Genomic DNA, 18558 nt, shown 5'->3' with positions numbered 1-18558 from the left:
GGAAGTCGAGAACATTATCTCGGAAAGCAAAAATGGGTATGTTTGAAGGAATAGTGGTTCCAACAATGTTGTATGGTTGCGAGGCGTGGGCTATGGATAGAGTTGTGCGCAGGAGGATGGATGTGCTGGAAATGAGACGTTTGAGGACAATGTGTGGTGTGAGGTGGTTTGATCGAGTGAGTAACGTAAGGGTAAGAGAGATGTGTGGAAATAGAAAGAGCGTGGTTGAGAGAGCAGAAGAGGGTGTTTTGAAGTGGTTTGGGCACATGGAGAGGATGAGTGAGGAAAGATTGACCAAGAGGATATATGTGTCGGAGGTGGAGGGAACAAGGAGAAGAGGGAGACCAAATTGGAGGTGGAAAGATGGAGTGAAAAAGATTTTGTGTGATCGGGGCCTGAACATGCAGGAGGGTGAAAGGAGGGCAAGGAATAGAGTGAATTGGAGCGATGTGGTATACCGGGGTTGACGTGCTGTCAGTGGATTGAAGCAGGGCATGTGAAGCGTCTGGGGTGAGCCATGGAAGGCTGTGTAGGTATGTATATTTGCGTGTGTGTGGACGTATGTATATACATGTGTATGGGGGGGGGGGGTTGGGCCATTTCTTTCAGTCTGTTTCCTTGCGCTACCTCGCAAACGCGGGAGACAGCGACAAAGTATAATAAAAAAAATATATATATATATATATATATATATATATATATATATATATATATATATATATATTTTTTTGCTTTGTCGCTGTCTCCCGCGTTTGCGAGGTAGCGCAAGGAAACAGATGAAAGAAATGGCCCAACCCACCCCCATACACATGTATATACATACACATCCACACACGCAAATATACATACCTACACAGCTTTCCATGGTTTACCCCAGACGCTTCACATGCCCTGATTCAATCCACTGACAGCACGTCAACCCCGGTATACCACATCGCTCCAATTCACTCTATTCCTTGCCCTTCTTTCACCCTCCTGCATGTTCAGGCCCCGATCACACAAAATCTTTTTCACTCCATCTTTCCACCTCCAATTTGGTCTCCCTCTTCTCCTCGTTCCCTCCACCTCCGACACATATATCCTCTTGGTCAACCTTTCCTCACTCATTCTCTCCATGTGCCCAAACCATTTCAAAACACCCTCTTCTGCTCTCTCAACCACGCTCTTTTTATTTCCACACATCTCTCTTACCCTTACATTACTTACTCGATCAAACCACCTCACACCACACATTGTCCTCAAACTTCTCATTTCCAGCACATCTATCCTCCTGCGCACCACTCTATCCATAGCCCACGCCTCGCAACCATACAACATTGTTGGAACCACTATTCCTTCAAACATACCCATTTTTGCTTTCCGAGATAATGTTCTCGACTTCCACACATTCTTCAAGGCTCCCAGAATTTTCGCCCCCTCCCCCACCCTATGATCCACTTCCGCTTCCATGGTTCCATCTGCTGCCAGATCCACTCCCAGATATCTAAAACACTTTACTTCCTCCAGTTTTTCTCCATATATATATATATATATATATTTTTTTTTTATTATAATTATACTTTGTCGCTGTCTCCCACGTTTGTGAGGTAGCGCAAGGAAACAGATAAAAGAAATGGCCCAACCCCCCCCCCCATACACATGTATATACATACGTCCACACACGCAAATATACATACCTACACAGCTTTCCATGGTTTACCCCAGACGCTTCACATGCCCTGCTTCAATCCACTGACAGCACGTCAACCCCGGTATACCACATCGCTCCAATTCACTCTATTCCTTGCCCTCCTTTCACCCTCCTGCATGTTCAGGCCCCGATCACACAAAATCTTTTTCACTCCATCTTTCCACCTCCAATTTGGTCTCCCTCTTCTCCTTGTTCCCTCCACCTCCGACACATATATCCTCTTGGTCAATCTTTCCTCACTCATCCTCTCCATGTGCCCAAACCACTTCAAAACACCCTCCTCTGCTCTCTCTCAACCACGCTCCCCCTACTTCCACACATTTTTTTTTTTTTTTTTTCAACAATCACATGTTTACCAAATGGCGTCCTAGCTTCGTCTCTTCGATGTATATCAAATGACTTATATTTCTCTCTTGTGTCTCCCCTGATGATGTGATTATTACTCGAAAGTGCACTTGGGAACATTTGTGTTTCATTTTCCCCGTGGACTCATAGGAATATCTTGATCACGCGCAAAATTGTGATCCTTTCCAATATTATATATATATACACAAGAAAGTACACTCTAGACTGATATGGGTAAAACTGAAAGTGGATGGAGAGATATGGGTGATTATTGGTGCATATACACCTAGGCATGAGAAGAAAGATCATGAGAGGCAAGTGTTTTGGGAGGAGCTGAGTGAGTGTTAGTAGTTTTGATGCACGAGACCGGGTTATAGTGATGGGTGATTTGAATGCAAAGGTGAGTAATGTGGCAGTTGAGGGAATAACTGGTGTACATGGGGTGTTCAGTGTTATAAATGGAAATGGTGAAGAGCTTGTAGTAAATATTTATGTGCCAAAAAAAGGACTGGTGATTGGGAATACCTGGTTTAAAAAGAGAGATATACATAAGTATACATATGTAAGTTTATTGGCCTTGGTTCGCTGGGATCTTGCCCCAGAAGCATCCCGATGTGTGTTGTGCGTAGGATGTATAAATAGGCTTAAGAGAAAATTAAGAATAAATCTTTTGGGCCTGTGTCTGAAACTCACGAAGCTCAGATCACACAGCTGGTCGCGCCGAGTGGTGTTGGGGGTGTTTTGTGCTCTGTTCTTGCTTTTGCTCGCCATCTCTGTGGTGGGTTGCGAGTGGTCTTTTGAGTGCAGTATGGCTGCTGGTCCAGTACTTGATACTGTTTATACAACAGGGGTCCAGATTTTTCCCTTGCATAATGCAGTTGCTTCATGAAATTTCACTGAGGTTCAAAACCTGATAGCTGATGGTCGTGATGTTAACGAGCAGCACTATGATCGTGTCACACCACTTCACATGGCCTGTCTCACTGGGGATGTCCAGATTATGAGCTACCTCCTTGGAAAGGGAGCTTTTATTGCAGTAAGTTTGTTAGCAACACCATCCTGAAATCATTGGAGGTATTCTGTAAATGTATGTGATCCACCCAAGTAAAACCTACAGTAATACCTAAAATTCCTTTTCCAGTGTGTTTAAATGTTTTTATACTCATGGAAGATGATTTATAAGCTTTTATGTCATATCCATTCTCTTATTGCATATCCAGTGGAATGACTGATTATATGCTTTCCATAATTGTTCTTGAAATTGTTATCATAATGGAAAGGAAAAATTGCTCTATTAATTAAAGAAAGATTTTTGTTCAGAGTTGTTCATCTGAATACTACCACACAGAAAATTCTGAATACATAATTGTTTCTCTGTGATCAAGGCTATTTCTGTTACCGTAGGATGTGTTATGTGTGTACAGTTACATATCGCATTCATTCATTCATTCATTTTTTTTTTTTAATTTTCCAAAAGAAGGAACAGAGAAGGGGGCCAGGTGAGGATATTCCCTCAAGGGCCCAGTCCTCGGTTCATATCGCTACCTCGCTAACGTGGGAGACAGCGACAAAGCAAAATAAATAAATGAATAATATATATATATATATATATGTATATATATACGAATAAAGTGCATATGAACGCGCACCTTCATAGAACATACAAACCTCCAACAGCCAGGATCGAACCTGGGACCCCTGTGCATGCCTGCCTCTTGCACAGGGGTCCCAGGTTCGATCCTGGCTGTTGGAGGTTTGTATGATGTATATTTATGTGTGTATACATATATATATATATATATATATTCATTATCCCTGGGGATAGGGGAGAAAGAATACTTCCCACGTATTCCCTGCGTGTCGTAGAAGGCGACTAAAAGGGAAGGGAGCGGGTGGCTGGAAATCCTTCCCTTTCATTTTTAGTTTTCCTAATGAAGGAACAGAGGAGGGGGCCAAGTGAGGATATTCCCTCAAAGGCTCAGTCGTCTGTTCTTGACGCTACCTTGCTAACGCGGGAGATGGCGAATAGTATTAAAAAAAAAAATATGCAAGTAGGAGAGATGGCCAGAGAGCGTTATTGGATTACGTGTTAATTGATAGGCGCACGAAAGAGAGACTTTTGGATGTTAAGGTGCTGAGAGGTGCAACTGCAGGGATGTCTGATCATTATCTTGTGGAGGCAAAGATGAAGATTTGTACAGGTTTTCAGAAAAGAAGAGAGAATCTTGGGGTGAAAAGAGAAGAGTAAGTGAGCTTGGGAAGGATCCATGTGTGAGGAAGTACCAGGAGAGACTGAGTACAGAATGGAAAAAGGTGAGAACAAAGGACGTAAGGGGAGTGGGGGAGAAATGGGATGTATTTATGGAAGCAGAGATGGCTTCCGCAAAAGATGCTTGTGGCATGAGAAGCGTGGGAGGTGAGCAGATTAGAAAGGGTAGTGAATGGTGGGATGAAGTAGTTAGATTATTAGTGAAAGAGAAGAGAGAGGCATTTGGACAATTTTTGCAGGGCAATAATGCAAATGACTTGGAGATGTATAAAAGAAAGAGGCAGGAGGTCAAGAGAAAGGTGCAAGAGGTGAAAAAGAGGGCAAATGAGAGCAGGTGAGAGAGTATCATTAAATTTTAGGGAGATTAAAAAGATGTTTTGGAAGGAGGTAAATAAAGTGCGTAAGACAAGGGAACAAATGGGAACTTCAGTGAAGGGGGCTAATGGGGAGGTGATAACAAGTAGTGGTGATGTGAAAAGATGATGGAGTGAGTATTCTGAAGGTTTATTGAATGTGTTAGATGATAGAGTGGCATATATAGGGTGTGTTGGTAGAGGTGGTCTGCAAAGTGAGAGGGTTAGGGAAAAGTATTTGGTAAACAGAGAAGAGTTAGTAAAAGCTTTGCAGAAGATGAAACCTGGCAAGCCAGCAGGTTTGGATGGTATTGCAGTGGAATTTATTAAAAAAGGGGGTGACTGTATTGTTGACTGGTTGGTAAGGTTATTTAATGTATGTATGACTCATGGTGAGGTGCCTGAGGATTGGCGGAATGCTTGCATAGTGCCATTGTACAAAGGCAAAGGGGGTAAGAGTGAGTGCTCAAATTACAGAGGTACAAGTTTGAGTATTTCTGGGAAATCATATGGGAAGGTATTGATTGAGAGGGTGAAGGTATGTACAGAGCATCAGATTGGGGAAGAGCAGTGTGGTTTCAGAAGTGGTAGAGGATGTGTGGATCAGGTGTTTGCTTTGAAGATTGTATGTGAGAAATACTTAGAAAAGCAAATGGATTTGTATGTAACATTTATGGATCTGGAGAAGGCATATGATAAGAGTTGATAGAGATGCTCTGTGGAAGGTATTAAGAATATATGGTGTGGGAGGCAAGTTGTTAGAAGCAGTGAAAAGTTTTTATCTAGGATGTAAGGCATGTGTACGTGTAGGAAGAGAGGAAAGTGATTGGTTATCAGTGAATGTAGGTTTGTGGCAGAGGTGTGTGATGTCTCCATGGTTGTTTAATTTGTTTATGGATGGGGTTGTTAGGGAGGTGAATGCAAGAGTTTTGGAAAGAGGGGCAAGTATGAAGTCTGTTGTGGATGAGAGAGCTTGGGAAGTGAGTCAGTTGTTGTTCGCTGATGATAAAGCGCTGGTGGCTGATTCATGTGAGAAAATGCAGAAGCTGGTGACTGAGTTTGGTAAAGTGTGTGAAAGAAGAAAGTTAAGAGTAAATGTGAATAAGAGCAAGATTATTAGGTACAGTAGGGTTGAGGGTCAAGTCAATTGGGAGGTAAGTTTGAATGGAGAAAAACTGGAGGAAGTAAAGTGTTTTAGATATCTGAGAGTGGATCTGGCAGCGGATGGAACCAAGGAAGCGGAAGTGGATCATAGGGTGGGGAGGGGGCGAAAAACCTGGGAGCCTTGAGGAATGTGTGGAAGTCGAGAACATTATCTCGGAAAGCAAAAATGGGTATGTTTGAAGGAATAGTGGTTCCAACAATGTTGTATGTTTGCGAGGCGTGGGCTATGGATAGAGTTGTGCGCAGGAGGGTGGATGTGCTGGAAATGAGATGTTTGAGGACAATGTGCGGTGTGAGGTGGTTTGATCGATTAAGTAACGTAAGGGTAAGAGAGATGTGTGGAAATAAAAAGAGCGTGGTTGAGAGAGAAGAGGGTGTTTTGAAATGGTTTGGGCACATGGAGAGAATGAGTGAGGAAAGATTGACCAAGAGGATATATGTGTCGGAGGTGGAGGGAACGAGAAGTGGGAGACCAAATTGGAGGTGGAAAGATGGAGTGAAAAAGATTTTGTGTGATTGGGGCCTGAACATGCAGGAGGGTGAAAGGAGGGCAAGGAATAGAGTGAATTGGATCGATGTGGTATACCGGAGTTGACGTGCTGTCAGTGGATTGAATCAGGGCATGTGAAGCGTCTGGGGTAAACCATGGAAAGCTGTGTAGGTATGTATACTTGCGTGTGTGGACATGTATGTATATACATGTGTATGGGGGTTGGTTGGGCCATTTCTTTCGTCTGTTTCCTTGCGCTACCTCGCAAACGCGGGAGACAGCGGCAAAAAAAAAAAAAATATATATATATATATATATATATATACATATATATATATATATGCAAAGTGTACGAGTAGGAAGAGAGGAAAGTCATTGGTTCTCAGTGAATGTAGGTTTGCGGCAGGGGTGTGTGATGTCTCCATGGTTGTTTAATTTGTTTATGGATGGGGTTGTTAGGGAGGTAAATGCAAGAGTTTTGGAAAGAGGGGCAAGTATGAAGTCTGTTGGGGATGAGAGAGCTTGGGAAGTGAGTCAGTTGTTGTTCGCTGATGATACAGCGCTGGTGGCTGATTCATGTGAGAAACTGCAGAAGCTGGTGACTGAGTTTGGTAAAGTGTGTGGAAGAAGAAAGTTAAGAGTAAATGTGAATAAGAGCAAGGTTATTAGGTACAGTAGGGTTGAGGGTCAAGTCAATTGGGAGGTGAGTTTGAATGGAGAAAAACTGGAGGAAGTGAAGTGTTTTAGATATCTGGGAGTGGATCTGGCAGCGGATGGAACCATGGAAGCAGAAGTGGATCATAGGGTGGGGGAGGGGGCGAAAATTCTGGGGGCCTTGAGAAATGTGTGGAAGTCGAGAACATTATCTCGGAAAGCAAAAATGGGTATGTTTGAAGGAATAACGGTTCCAACAATGTTGTATGGTTGCGAGGCATGGGCTATGGATAGAGTTGTGTGTAGGAGGATGGATGTGCTGGAAATGAGATGTCTGAGGACAATGTGTGGTGTGAGGTGGTTTGATCGAGTGAGTAACGTAAGGGTAAGAGAGATGTGTGGAAATAAAAAGAGCGTGGTTGAGAGAGCAGAAGAGGGTGTTTTGAAGTGGTTTGGGCACATGGAGAGAATGAGTGAGGAAAGATTGACCAAGAGGATATATGTGTCGGAGGTGGAGGGAACGAGGAGAAGAGGGAGACCAAATTGGAGGTGGAAAGATGGAGTGAAAAAGATTTTGTGTGATCGGGGCCTGAGCATGCAGGAGGGTGAAAGGAGGGCAAGGAATAGAGTGAATTGGAGCGATGTGGTATACTGGGGTTGACGTGCTGTCAGTGGATTGAATCAAGGCATGTGAAGCGTCTGGGGTAAACCATGGAAAGCTGTGTAGGTATGTATATTTGCGTGTGTGGACGTATGTATATACATGTGTATGGGGGGGGGGGTTGGGCCATTTCTTTCGTCTGTTTCCTTGCGCTACCTCGCAAATGCGGGAGACAGCGACAAAGTATAAAAAAAAAAAAAAAAAAAAATATATGCAAAGTGAGAGGGTTAGGGAAAATGATTTGGTAAACAGAGAAGAGATAGTAAAAGCTTTGCGGAAGATGAAAGCCAGCAAGGCAGCAGGTTTGGATGGTATTGCAGTGGAATTTATTAAAAAAGGGGGTGACTGTATTATTGACTGGTTGGTAAGGTTATTTAATGTATGTATGACTCATGGAGAGGTGCCTGAGGATTGGCGAAATGCGTGCATAGTGCCATTGTACAAAGGCAAAAGGGATAAGAGTGAGTGCTCAAATTACAGAGGTATAAGTTTGTTGAGTATTCCTGGTAAATCATATGGGAGGGTATTGATTGAGAGGGTGAAGGCATGTACAGAGCATCAGATTGGGGAAGAGCAGTGTGGTTTCAGAAGTGGTAGAGGATGTGTGGATCAGGTGTTTGCTTTGAAGAATGTATGTGAGAAATACTTAGAAAAGCAAATGGATTTGTATGTAGCATTTATGGATCTGGAGAAGGCATATGATAGAGTTGATAGAGATGCTCTGTGGAAGGTATTAAGAATATATGGTGTGGGAGGCAAGTTGTTAGAAGCAGTGAAAAGTTTTTATCGAGGATGTAAGGCATGTGTACGTGTAGGAAGAGAGGAAAGTGATTGGTTCTCAGTGAATGCAGGTTTGTGGCAGGGGTGGGTGATGTCTCCATGGTTGTTTAATTTGTTTATGGATGGGGTTGTTAGGGAGGTGAATGCAAGAGTTTTGGAAAGAGGGGCAAGTATGAAGTCTGTTGGGGATGAGAGAGCTTGGGAAGTGAGTCAGTTGTTGTTCGCTGATGATACAGCGCTGGTGGCTGATTCATGTGAGAAACTGCAGAAGCTGGTGACTGAGTTTGGTAAAGTGTGTGAAAGAAGAAAGTTAAGAGTAAATGTGAATAAGAGCAAGGTTATTAGGTACAGTAGGGTTGAGGGTCAAGTCAACTGGGAGGTAAGTTTGAATGGAGAAAAACTGGAGGAAGTAAAGTGTTTTAGATATCTGGGAGTGGATCTGGCAGCGGATGGAACCATGGAAGCGGAAGTGGATCATAAGGTGGGGGAGGGGGACGAAAATCCTGGGAGCCTTGAAGAATGTGTGGAAGTCAAGAACATTATCTCGGAAAGCAAAAATGGGTATGTTTGAAGGAATAGTGGTTCCAACAATGTTGTATGGTTGCGAGGCGTGGGCTATGGATAGAGTTGTGCGCAGGAGGATGGATGTGCCGGAAATGAGATGTTTGAGGACAATGTGTGGTGTGAGGTGGTTTGATCGAGTAAGTAACGTAAGGGTAAGAGAGATGTGTGGAAATAAAAAGAGCGTGGTTGAGAGAGCAGAAGAGGGTGTTTTGAAATGGTTTGGGCACATGGAGAGAATGAGTGAGGAAAGATTGACCAAGAGGATATATGTGTCGGAGGTGGAGGGAACGAGAAGTGGGAGACCAAATTGGAGGTGGAAAGATGGAGTGAAAAAGATTTTGTGTGATCGGGGCCTGAACATGCAGGAGGGTGAAAGGAGGGCAAGGAATAGAGTGAATTGGATCGATGTGGTATACCGGGGTTGACGTGCTGTCAGTGGATTGAATCAGGGCATGTGAAGCGTCTGGGGTAAATCATGGAAAGCTGTGTAGGTATGTATATTTGCGTGTGTGGATGTATGTATATACATGTGTATGGGGGTGGGTTGAGCCATCTCTTTCCTCTGTTGCTTTGCGCTACCTCGCAAACGCGGGAGACAGCGACAAATTTTAGGGAGAATAAAAAGATGTTCTGGAAGGAGGTAAATAAAGTGCGTAAGACAAGGGAGCAAATGGGAACTTCAGTGAAGGGTGTAAATGGGGAGGTGATAACAAGTAGTGGTGATGTGAGAAGGAGATGGAGTGAGTATTTTGAAGGTTTGCTGAATGTGTTTGATGACAGAGTGGCAGATATAGGGTGTTTTGGTCGAGGTGGTGTGCAAAGTGAGAGGGTTAAGGAAAATGATTTGGTAAACAGAGAAGAGGTAGTAAAAGCTTTGCGGAAGATGAAAGCCGGCAAGGCAGCAGGTTTGGATGGTATTGCAGTGGAATTTATTAAAAAAGGGGGTGACTGTATTGTTGACTGGTTGGTAAGGTTATTTAATGTATGTGTGACTCATGGTGAGGTGCCTGAGGATTGGCAGAATGCGTGCAAAGTGCCATTGTACAAAGGCAAAGGGGATAAGAGTGAGTGCTCAAATTACAGAGGTATAAGTTTGTTGAGTATTCTTGGTAAATTATATGGGAGGATATTGATTGAGAGGGTGAAGGCATGTACAGAGCATCAGATTGGGGAAGAGCAGTGTGGTTTCAGAAGTGGTAGAGGATGTGTGGATCAGGTGTTTGCTTTGAAGAATGTATGTGAGAAATACTTAGAAAAGCAAATGGATTTGTATGTAGCATTTATGGATCTGGAGAAGGCATATGATAGAGTTGATAGAGATGCTCTGTGGAAGGTATTAAGAATATATGGTGTGGGAGGCAAGTTGTTAGAAGCAGTGAAAAGTTTTTATCGAGGATGTAAGGCATGTGTACGTGTAGGAAGAGAGGAAAGTGATTGGTTCTCAGTGAATGTAGGTTTGCAGCAGGGGTGTGTGATGTCTCCATGGTTTTTTAATTTGTTTATGGATGGGGTTGTTAGAGAGGTGAATGCAAGAGTTTTGGAAAGAGGGGCAAGTATGAAGTCTGTTGGGGATGAGAGAGCTTGGGAAGTGAGTCAGTTGTTGTTCGCTGATGATACAGCGCTGGTGGCTGATTCATGTGAGAAACTGCAGAAGCTGGTGACTGAGTTTGGTAAAGTGTGTGAAAGAAGAAAGTTAAGAGTAAATGTGAATAAGAGCAAGGTTATTAGGTACAGTAGGGTTGAGGGTCAAGTCAATTGGGAGGTGAGTTTGAATGGAGAAAAACTGGAGGAAGTGAAGTGTTTTAGATATCTGGGAGTGGATCTGGCAGCGGATGGAACCATGGAAGCGGAAGTGGATCATAGGGTGGGGGAGGGGGCGAAAATTCTGGGAGCCTTCAAGAATGTGTGGAAGTCGAGAACATTATCTCGGAAAGCAAAAATGGGTATGTTTGAAGGAATAGTGGTTCCAACAATGTTGTATGGTTGCGAGGCGTGGGCTATGGATAGAGTTGTGCGCAGGAGGTTGGATGTGCTGGAAATGAGATGTATGAGGACAATGTGTGGTGTGAGGTGGTTTGATCGAGTAAGTAACGTAAGGGTAAGAGAGATGTGTGGAAATAAAAAGAGTGTGGTTGAGAGAGCAGAAGAGGGTGTTTTGAAATGGTTTGGGCACATGGAGAGAATGAGTGAGGAAAGATTGACCAAGAGGATATATGTGTCGGAGGTGGAGGGAACGAGGAGAAGAGGGAGACCAAATTGGAGGTGGAAAGATGGAGTGAAAAAGATTTTGAGTGATCGGGGCCTGAACATGCAGGAGGGTGAAAGGAGGGTAAAGAATAGAGTGACTTGGAGCGATGTGGTATACCGGGGTTGACGTGCTGTCAGCGGATTGAATCAGGGCATGTGAGGCGTCTGGGGTAAACCATGGAAAGCTGTGTAGGTATGTATATTTGCGTGTGTGGACGTATGTATATACATGTGTATGGGGGTGGGTTGGGCCATTTCTTTCGTCTGTTTCCTTGCGCTACCTCGCAAACGCGGGAGACAGCAACAAAGCAAAAAAAAAAAAAAAATATATATATATATATATATATATATATATATATATATATATATATATATATATATGCAAAGGTGAGTAATGTGGCAGTTGAGGGAATAATTGGTATGCATGGGGTGTTCAGTGTTGTAAATGGAAATGGTGAAGAGCTTGTAGATTTATGTGCTGAAAAAGGACTGATGATTGGGAATACCTGGTTTAAAAAGCGAGATATACATAAGTATACTTATGTAAGTAGGAGAGATGGCCAGAGAGCGTTATTGGATTACGTGTTAATTGACAGGCGTGCGAAAGAGAGACTTTTGGATGTTAATGTGCTGAGAGGTGCAACTGGAGGGATGTCTGATCATTATCTTGTGGAGGCTAAGGTGAAGATTAGTATGGGTTTTCAGAAAAGAGGAGTGAATGTTGGGGTGAAGAAGGTGGTGAGAGTGAGTGAGCTTGGGAAGGAGACCTGTGTGGGGAAGTACCAGGAGAGACTGTGTACAGAATGGAAAAAGGTGAGAACAATGGAAGTAAGGGGAGTGGGGGAGGAATGGGATGTATTTAGGGAATCAGTGATGGATTGCGCAAAAGATGCTTGTGGCATGAGAAGAGTGGGAGGTGGGCTATTTAGAAAGGGTAGTGAGTGGTGGGATGAAGAAGTAAGAGTATTAGTGAAAGAGAAGAGAGAGGCATTTGGACGATTTTTGCAGGGAAAAAATGCAATTGAGTGGGAGAAGTATAAAAGAAAGAGACAGGAGGTCAAGAGAAAGGTGCAAGAGGTGAAAAAAAGGGCAAATGAGAGTTGGGGTGAGAGACTATCAGTAAATTTTAGGGAGAATAAAAAGATGTTCTGGAAGGAGGTAAATAGGGTGCGTAAGACAAGGGAGCAAATGGGAACTTCAGTGAAGGGCGTAAATGGGGAGGTGATAACAAGTAGCGGTGATGTGAGAAGGAGATGGAATGAGTATTTTGAAGGTTTGTTGAATGTGTCTGATGACAGAGTGGCAGATATAGGGTGTTTTGGTCGAGGTGGTGTGCAAAGTGAGAGGGTTAGGGAAAATGATTTGGTAAACAGAGAAGAGGTAGTAAAAGCTTTGCGGAAGATGAAAGCCGGCAAGGCAGCAGGTTTGGATGGTATTGCAGTGGAATTTATTAAAAAGGGGGGTGACTGTATTGTTGACTGGTTGGTAAGGTTATTTAATGTATGTATGACTCATGGTGAGGTGCCTGAGGATTGGCGGAATGCGTGCATAGTGCCATTGTACAAAGGCAAAGGGGATAAGAGTGAGTGCTCAAATTACAGAGGTATAAGTTTGTTGAGTATTCCTGGTAAATTATATGGGAGGGTATTGATTGAGAGGGTGAAGGCATGTACAGAGCATCAGATTGGGGAAGAGCAGTGCGGTTTCAGAAGTGGTAGAGGATGTGTGGATCAGGTGTTTGCTTTGAAGAATGTATGTGAGAAATACTTAGAAAAGCAAATGGATTTGTATGTAGCATTTATGGATCTGGAGAAGGCATATGATAGAGTTGATAGAGATGCTCTGTGGAAGGTATTAAGAATATATGGTGTGGGAGGCAAGTTGTTAGAAGCAGTGAAAAGTTTTTATCGAGGATGTAAGGCATGTGTACGTGTAGGAAGAGAGGAAAGTGATTGGTTCTCAGTGAATGTAGGTTTGCGGCAGGGGTGTGTGATGTCTCCATGGTTGTTTAATTTGTTTATGGATGGGGTTGTTAGGGAGGTAAATGCAAGAGTCCTGGAAAGAGGGGCAAGTATGAAGTCTGTTGGGGATGAGAGAGCTTGGGAAGTGAGTCAGTTGTTGTTCGCTGATGATACAGCGCTGGTGGCTGATTCATGTGAGAAACTGCAGAAGCTGGTGACTGAGTTTGGTAAAGTGTGTGGAAGAAGAAAGTTAAGAGTAAATGTGAATAAGAGCAAGGTTATTAGGTACAGTAGGGGTGAGGGTCAAGTCAATTGGGAGGTGAGTTTGAATGGAGAAAAACTGGAGGAAGTGAAGTGTTTTAGATATCTGGGAGTGGATCTGTCAGCGGATGGAACCATGGAAGCGGAAGTGGATCATAGGGTGGGGGAGGGGGCGAAAATTTTGGGAGCCTTGAAAAATGTGTGGAAGTCGAGAACATTATCTCGGAAAGCAAAAATGGGTATGTTTGAAGGAATAGTGGTTCCAACAATGTTGTATGGTTGCGAGGCGTGGGCTATGGATAGAGATGTGCGCAGGAGGATGGATGTGCTGGAAATGAGATGTTTGAGGACAATGTGTGGTGTGAGGTGGTTTGAGCGAGTGAGTAACGTAAGGGTAAGAGAGATGTGTGGAAATAAAAAGAGCGTGGTTGAGAGAGCAGAAGAGGGTGTTTTGAAATGGTTTGGGCACATGGAGAGAATGAGTGAGGAAAGATTGACCAAGAGGATATATGTGTCGGAGGTGGAGGGAACGAGGAGAAGAGGGAGACCAAATTGGAGGTGGAAAGATGGAGTGAAAAAGATTTTGTGTGATCGGGGCCTGAACATGCAGGAGGGTGAAAGGAGGGCAAGGAATAGAGTGAATTGGAGTGATGTGGTATACAGGGGTTGACGTGCTGTCAGTGGATTGAATCAAGGCATGTGAAGCGTCTGGGGTAAACCATGGAAAGCTGTGTAGGTATGTATATTTGCGTGTGTGGACGTATGTACATGTGTATGGGGGGGGGTTGGGCCATTTCTTTCGTCTGTTTCCTTGCGCTACCTCGCAAACGCGGGAGACAGCGACAAAGTATAAAAAAAAAAAAAAAAAAAAAAAAAAATATATATTTATTTATTTATTTATTTATTTTGATTTGTCGCTGTCTCTCGCGTTTGCGAGGTAGCGCAAGGAAACAGATGAGAGAAATGGCCCAACCCACCCCCATACACATGTATATACATACACGTCCACACGCGCAAATATACATACCTATACATCTCAATGTACACATATATATACACACACAAACACATACATATATACCCATGCACACAATTCACACTGTCTGCCTTTATTCATTCCCATCGCCACCTCGCCACACATGGAATACCATCCCCCTCCCTCCTCATGTATGCGAGGTAGCGCTAGGAAAAGACAACAAAGGCCCCATTCGTTCACACTCAGTCTCCAGCTGTCATGCAATAATGCCCGAAACCACAGCTCCCTTTCCACATCCAGGCCCCACACAACTTTCCATGGTTTACCCCAGACGCTTCACATGCCCTGATTCAATCCACTGACAGCACGTCAACCCCGGTATACCACATCGATCCAATTCACTCTATTCCTTGCCCTCCTTTCACCCTCCTGCATGTTCAGGCCCCGATCACTCAAAATCTTTCTCACTCCATCTTTCCACCTCCAATTTGGTCTTCCAATTCTCCTCGTTCCCTCCACCTCCGACACATATATCCTCTTGGTCAATCTTTCCTTACTTATTCTCTCCATGTGCCCAAACCATTTCAGAACACCCTCTTCTGCTCTCTCAACCACGCTCTTTTTATTTCCACACATCTCTCTTACCCTTACGTTACTTACTCGATCCAACCATCTCACACCACACATTGTCCTCAAACATCTCATTTCCAGCACATCCATCCTCCTGCGCACAACTCTATCCATAGCCCACACCTCGCAACCATACAACATTGTTGGAACCACTATTCCTTCAAACATACCCATTTTTGCTTTCCGAGATAATGTTCTCGACTTCCACACATTCTTCAAGGCTCCCAGAATTTTCGCCCCCTCCCCCACACTATGATCCACTTCCGCTTCCATGGTTCCATCTGCTGCCAGATCCACTCCCAGATATCTAAAACAATTTACTTCCTCCAGTTTTTCTCCATTCAAACTTACCTCCCAATTGACTTGACCCTCAACCCTACTGTACCTAATAATCTTGCTCTTATTCACATTTACTCTTAACTTTCTTCTTTCACACACTTTACCAAACTCAGTCACCAGCTTCTGCAGTTTCTCACATGAATCAGCCACCAGCACTGTATCATCAGCGAACAACAACCGACTCACTTCCCAAGCTCTCTCATCCCCAACAGACTTCATACTTGCCCCTCTTTCCAAAACTCTTGCATTCACCTCCCTAACAACCCCATCCATAAACAAATTAAACAACCATGGAGACATCACAACCCCTGCCGCAAACCTACATTCACTGAGAACCAATCACTTTCCTCTCTTCCAACACGTACACATGCCTATATATATATTATTTTCTGAGGTCATCTCTTTTCTATCATATAGGACTTAATAGCAACTAATCCTCCTTTTTGTTGAGGGCCTCCCCCATCACTCAAGTCCAACACATTTTTTTATTCCAATATCTATTCCTCTATGTCACAAATCTCATTCCATTCCTATCATCTTGGACACCATCATTATAACAAACATCACCATCAGTCTTTTTAACTGAAAGCATCAAAAATTTCAAGTGCTAGAGCCTTTTCACATTCAAAGTGAACATTCATTTTCCCATTTGGTAATATTAAGTAATATGGAATACAACCATCTTAATCCACTTATCTTTGGATTTCGCTTTCAGTTATACACATCATCACTATACCTCTTACCTTTTATCTTACATTCCAATGTTACATTCGCTTGCCCTAGGTAAATACAGGTAAAAACACGAGGCAGTTAAACAAAAATCAAACAGTCAGATGGACAGAAAAGCAACAAGACATACAGATATATCAAAAGCAAAATATCATTAAAACAGTCTGTGTGCACAGTCAGCGACATATACAGATATAATGAAAGTAAATTATCAAAATAACGGTCTGAGAGTACAGAAACATTTCCTCAGCCATCCTGAATATATCCAGTCTCTTAATGTTTACACATACCCTATATATTAAAGAGACAAGGACTTTCAGACTCAAATAACTGCTTCTTACAGTTCATTCTAAATAAACATACTCCTGCTGATTTGCACAGTGAGGCCAATGTTAAGTTGAAAATATGATATAATGAATTTCAAGGAAAAAAATTATTAGATTAATCGTGATCAGTAAGGGAACAATAAAAGTGTACAAAATGACGAGAAAACAACAGATGGAAAATGAAAACAAGCAAACCATGTAATGCCATAAATACCGATTTCTTAAAGATGATGACTAAACCATAAATGCCAGAAAAAAAAAAGTTTAACTACAAAATCCCCACAAGCAGATGTGAAAATGAATCTCTCACACACAAACATGAAACAGAACATCTGAGAGTAATAAAAATTCTTAACATGCAGACATGAAAATGGAATGAAAAGTAATAAAAATTCTCACATGCTGATATGAAACTGAATGTGAGGGGTAATAAATGATAAGCAGAAAGTGCTAAACAAGATGGAATTAGATTTGATAAATGATGCCAAGACTAAGAATTGCTGCACTGTGAACATCTATAAAATGCTAAACAACAGTTAAAATGAAACTATAAGAACACATTTCTTTTTTCATCTTGATAAAAAAGTAAAAGTCTGAATAATGAACAGCTGACAAATACATAAAAAAAGTGTTTTAAGAGGCAAAACAGATTCAGCCAGCTTGACATAACAGGGTTTTTTTTTCATACTTCCTCCTCTCTCTCCAATGACCACTATGATAATTCTGAGAACTTTTTAAAAATTCACTCACATATTATAACAAATTCTACATCTTTATTTTATGAACATACTTTTAAAGTTTGCAGAGTAATCACAGATATCAAAAGTTTGTGTTTAGATGCAGTGTTAATGCTTTATATCTAGAAGATTCATATGGTATTTCAATGTTGTTGAATAATGGATATTAATCCCCAATCATCCAACTAAGTTATCCTTTCTAGCTCTCAAAATTTACATTTTTCCAGTCATTTAAAAATCTACATTAAATCTTACAACGAAAAAATACAATTTCAGGTGTATCTTTTTTGTCCACTACCTTTCATGTGCATCAGTTTTCTAGATGTTCACAACAATGTACTTATATTGAGTATGGCCTAGGTGTCATGTGAATTGCCACTGCACAATCTTATCTTCAGTTTTCTATCTATCTATTTCTTATGCTTGTTCCCTCTAGGAATTCCCTCAAGGGGGTGGCCACACCAACAGTCTCTATATCTGGTGAACTCCAGCACTACTTCTTAGCCTTTAGCGCCTCCATTAACAGGCCAATGGCAAAGGGCAACTGCAGCCCAGAGTTTGTAGAAGCTCATAACTTCCTACAAATTACTTCTACATATGTGTCTACCCAACATTCCTGCCTAATGCTCGAACCTACCTCTTCTATCTGATGCTCCAACCTAATGTTCCTACCAACCACTTCTACCTAATGTTTCTACCTAATGCTCTCAATGATTAAATGTTTTCTCATATATAATAATCTTTACTATAATCAATATCATCTTTTAATATTTTTTGAAAACAGCAAAACAACAAAAGTTTGTAAATTACAAGCCACACCAGATGCAGTGCTGTTAAGGTCAGGTGGGCATTAGAAAATTTTGGCCTGCCTCATGCTAGTCAAAATATGATGCTGAAACGATCAGTATCCATAAAATCACTCTGCATGATCCAAAGATATATCATCGTCAAAGAATTCAGAAGCATCTGCATAGTCCTCTTAAACTCGCTAAAAGCTAGTATGATGTTCCAACAGCAGTGCACAGAGAGTCTGCATGTCTCGTCACAACCATCCACCCAACGATTTATTACTCATACAGGTGCATGTTGCATCTAAATATATGACTATACATAACTACATTAAGTTACATGAGCACAAGTATGTTGATTTTACATGCTTTTTTATGTGATTTCCATAAGTTGCAGCAACCAAAATTACCTGTTAATTTGTGAATTGTGCACAAAGCTTTCAAATTCACATGGCCAGCTGTGCGAGGACACTCAAATAGGTGGCTACAACTGAAGACACTAACCAGCATTCAGGTGCTAGGTAAGACTATTTATATATTTTTCTGAATAGATGGATAATTATCAATTCATGATTCAATTACAGAAATACTGAA

At 42.1% G+C, this 18558-nt stretch overlaps 1 protein-coding gene across 3 annotated transcripts in view; it reads right to left on the bottom strand.

Annotated features, from left to right (window-relative positions):
- Positions 1–18558, bottom strand: part of LOC139748772 (polyadenylate-binding protein 2-like) — a 284468-nt gene that overhangs the window by 75048 nt on the left and 190862 nt on the right. The window contains exon 6 of one of the 3 annotated variants that reach the window (XM_071662206.1): positions 1809–3094. The exons of the other annotated variants lie outside the window; for them this stretch is intronic. Coding sequence (XP_071518307.1) covers positions 3064–3094 — 31 coding nt within the window. The 3' untranslated portion in view covers positions 1809–3063. Of the gene's footprint in view, positions 1–1808; positions 3095–18558 lie in introns of those variants that run through there. 3 annotated transcript variants of the gene reach the window in all.

Source organism: Panulirus ornatus, chromosome 5 (assembly GCF_036320965.1).
Source record: "Panulirus ornatus isolate Po-2019 chromosome 5, ASM3632096v1, whole genome shotgun sequence".
NCBI lineage: Eukaryota > Metazoa > Arthropoda > Malacostraca > Decapoda > Palinuridae > Panulirus > Panulirus ornatus.
The sequence above is the reverse complement of the archived record's forward strand: the minus strand, read 5'-3'. Positions and strand labels throughout refer to the sequence as shown.